This window comes from Nicotiana tomentosiformis, chromosome 11 (genome assembly GCF_000390325.3).
Source record: "Nicotiana tomentosiformis chromosome 11, ASM39032v3, whole genome shotgun sequence".
NCBI lineage: Eukaryota > Viridiplantae > Streptophyta > Magnoliopsida > Solanales > Solanaceae > Nicotiana > Nicotiana tomentosiformis.
The window spans coordinates 116444895-116447477 of record NC_090822.1 but is presented as its reverse complement, the minus strand read 5'-3'; the positions used below and the strand labels follow the sequence as shown (position 1 = coordinate 116447477).

The 2583-nt window shown below is 32.9% G+C and overlaps 1 protein-coding gene across 1 annotated transcript; it reads right to left on the bottom strand.

Moving 5' to 3' along the window:
* On the bottom strand, positions 1-1683 carry LOC104108027 (uncharacterized). The gene is made up of 2 exons (XM_070188470.1): positions 1540-1683; positions 1-1012 (listed from the first exon to the last, which is right to left on the bottom strand). The coding sequence occupies exons 1-2, from the start codon at positions 1573-1575 to the stop codon at positions 323-325; spliced, it is 726 nt and encodes a 241-aa protein (XP_070044571.1). The 5' UTR covers positions 1576-1683; the 3' UTR covers positions 1-322.
* Between the last annotated feature and the right edge of the window lie 900 nt (positions 1684-2583).

Below are 2583 nucleotides of genomic sequence, written 5' to 3'. Positions count from 1 at the left end.
TCGATAAATCTCAAAAGCTATCTACGAGATGATTAAACCATCTCATTTTATGACAACATATCCATCCATCTTAACAATTATCTTGTGGAAAATGTTAAAACTCAATATAGCCATTTAAACCTGGCAATCTGCTTTATACAAAAATTGGAAGCATAGGCTTTTCATCCTATAACTTTATTTCACTGCAACCTTTGTCTCTTTCCTAGGACAAAACTGTTCATATTTGACCAGCAGATATCAAACTCTGATTTTCCAAACAGGAAACGAGTTAGCAAAGTTTAACATAGACGTAGACACCATTTGTGAAGAACCACATGACATCTCAAAATAAGGCTGAGTTTAATTGCAAAGATCTTGAAACAAGATTCTGATTCGTAATCTCAGCTTCAAACCCTTTAATTGAAATTGGTGGAATATTAAACGTCTTAACCTGAGGCGGATTTCGCCACTGAGGAAGTTGCCCTGAAACTAAAAGTGTTTGCAAAAGTGGTCCTGCTTCAATAACAGACTTCAATAGTTTCCCTTTCTGTGGCAAAGTTTTCCCCTTTACAAGATTGTCAATAACCAATGTAGCCTGATCAACTTTTGGGACCAATTGAGGAACACAATTGTCCGAGAATGGAACGTTACAATCATAGGCAACTGTATTTGAATCAGCCATGTTGTTGTTGGAAAATTCAGGGGATGTAAATGCATCAAAAAATGACTCGACCGGGGATGAATTGTGTGATTGGTAATTGTATGTTTCAGAAAGGCTGTTTGATTCAGTTATGCTTGAATTTGCTTTTGTAGCCTTGAAAATAGGACTGTCAACTTGAAAATGAGATAGTTTGTTGAGTAGTTTCTGGAGTTGTTTTCTTGCTTCATCTCTTTCTTGACAAACCATCTTCAAAAGTTGGATTAATTCCTTCACATATTCTTTGTTCTTCCTCATATCTTCACTTTTTTCCACTTTCAAATTTTCAAGTTCAAGATTAGTGTACATAAGTTTCTGCCTCATTTCATCCATGTTCTGCAATATTTGATAAACTCAAGTCAGAGAAAAGTCTTCAAATATTCAATTATGTTAACAAAAAATAGTCTTTAGGCATGCTACTCAAGAAAATAGGTATTGCACAACTTTAACCAAACAAAAACTACAGTAAAAAAGGCAGTACGATGCATAAGCTCCCGCTATGTGCGAGATCGGGGTCGGGGAATGTCAGGACCACAAGGGTCTATTTTACGTAATCTTTCCCTCCTAGTCACATGACAACAACTTTACCAGTTACACCAAGACTCTCTTTCAGAAACTACGGTAAGTCTAACATAAAAATCATTGACTGTGGAGCAAGAAAGCTCTACACTTAATTTAGTGTTACTATATATAAAAGGTGGAATTCTAGCAAAAAAACAATGATATTCAGTAAATAGAATGGAAAGGGATATCTTAAGAAAGAAAGCTTTAGTTCAGAAGTGAAAGTCTTTAAACAGAATGAATGGTACTCAGAGGAAATGAAGTGAAAAAATGGATAAAGAAGAAAATGAAGTATTGCACACCTCTTGGTAACTCCAGAAAGAAGCCATTTCTTCCATTTTCTCTCTCAGTTAAACTCTCACTGTGTTACTTGCAAGAAGAGATGGGAAATAGAGAAATTAAATATTGAAAAATCTTTTTGAGGGGAAGGAGTTTTTTTTAGGGGAGATGGATTGTAAGTCTTATATAGAAGGAAGCTACCCAAAAAAGACAAAAAAAGCTGTGGTACAAATGAACCAATCCCATTATGGAAATAAAAGTTAATTATGGAATCTTAACGACCTTACAATAATAAAGAAAAATCCAATAAATAAAATTATTGTTGAAATTAAAAAATAACAAATTGAATTTCACCATAATATGGTGGATACCGCCAAAATCGTGAATGATGATTGATTATAGTCATGTTTGAAAAGGAGAAGTGGCGGATCCAAACACATTTTAAAAGAAAAGGGAATTTAAGGCACCGTCTAATAAATGAAGATAAAAAAAAGAAAAAAAAAACTAGTGAAGTCTGGAAAAAGGAAATTTATACTACTGCTATATAGAAATGGAAAAAACTCGTTACAAAATAATTAAATATGGATAAGAATTTAATGTTGCATTGGTGCCATTAATTCAAGCATATTAATTTCTCGAGCATTTTTCCATGTGTGAATTTTATAAATTAATTAGGTAGCTTCGGAGAAAATCATGGTGGCATTGATTTAGCTCTTTCCTAAACTTTACTTCTTTTTTTTCTCCTTGTTTTTATTTTTTTGATTTTTTCCTAAACGTAGTTAAAATGCAAGAACGGATCTTTAGACTTCTATTTCTTCTCTGAAGCTATTTCCTTTATTAGGCGTTCGGTTTTCTTTTACTAGTTTTAGTTCAGCAAATATGTCTTTGTTATGTGAAAAATAGAATCTTAGATCATACTCCCAGAATTTTAGTACATCTTTGCCTTTTCTTCTCGAGTTTGAATTTCTTGAAAATTTAATTTTGCCATTGGAATGAAAAATTATAGTACATTATTTTGGATTTAAAAGAGAACCTGTCAATCTATAATACTAGCTCCCTTTGGTCCT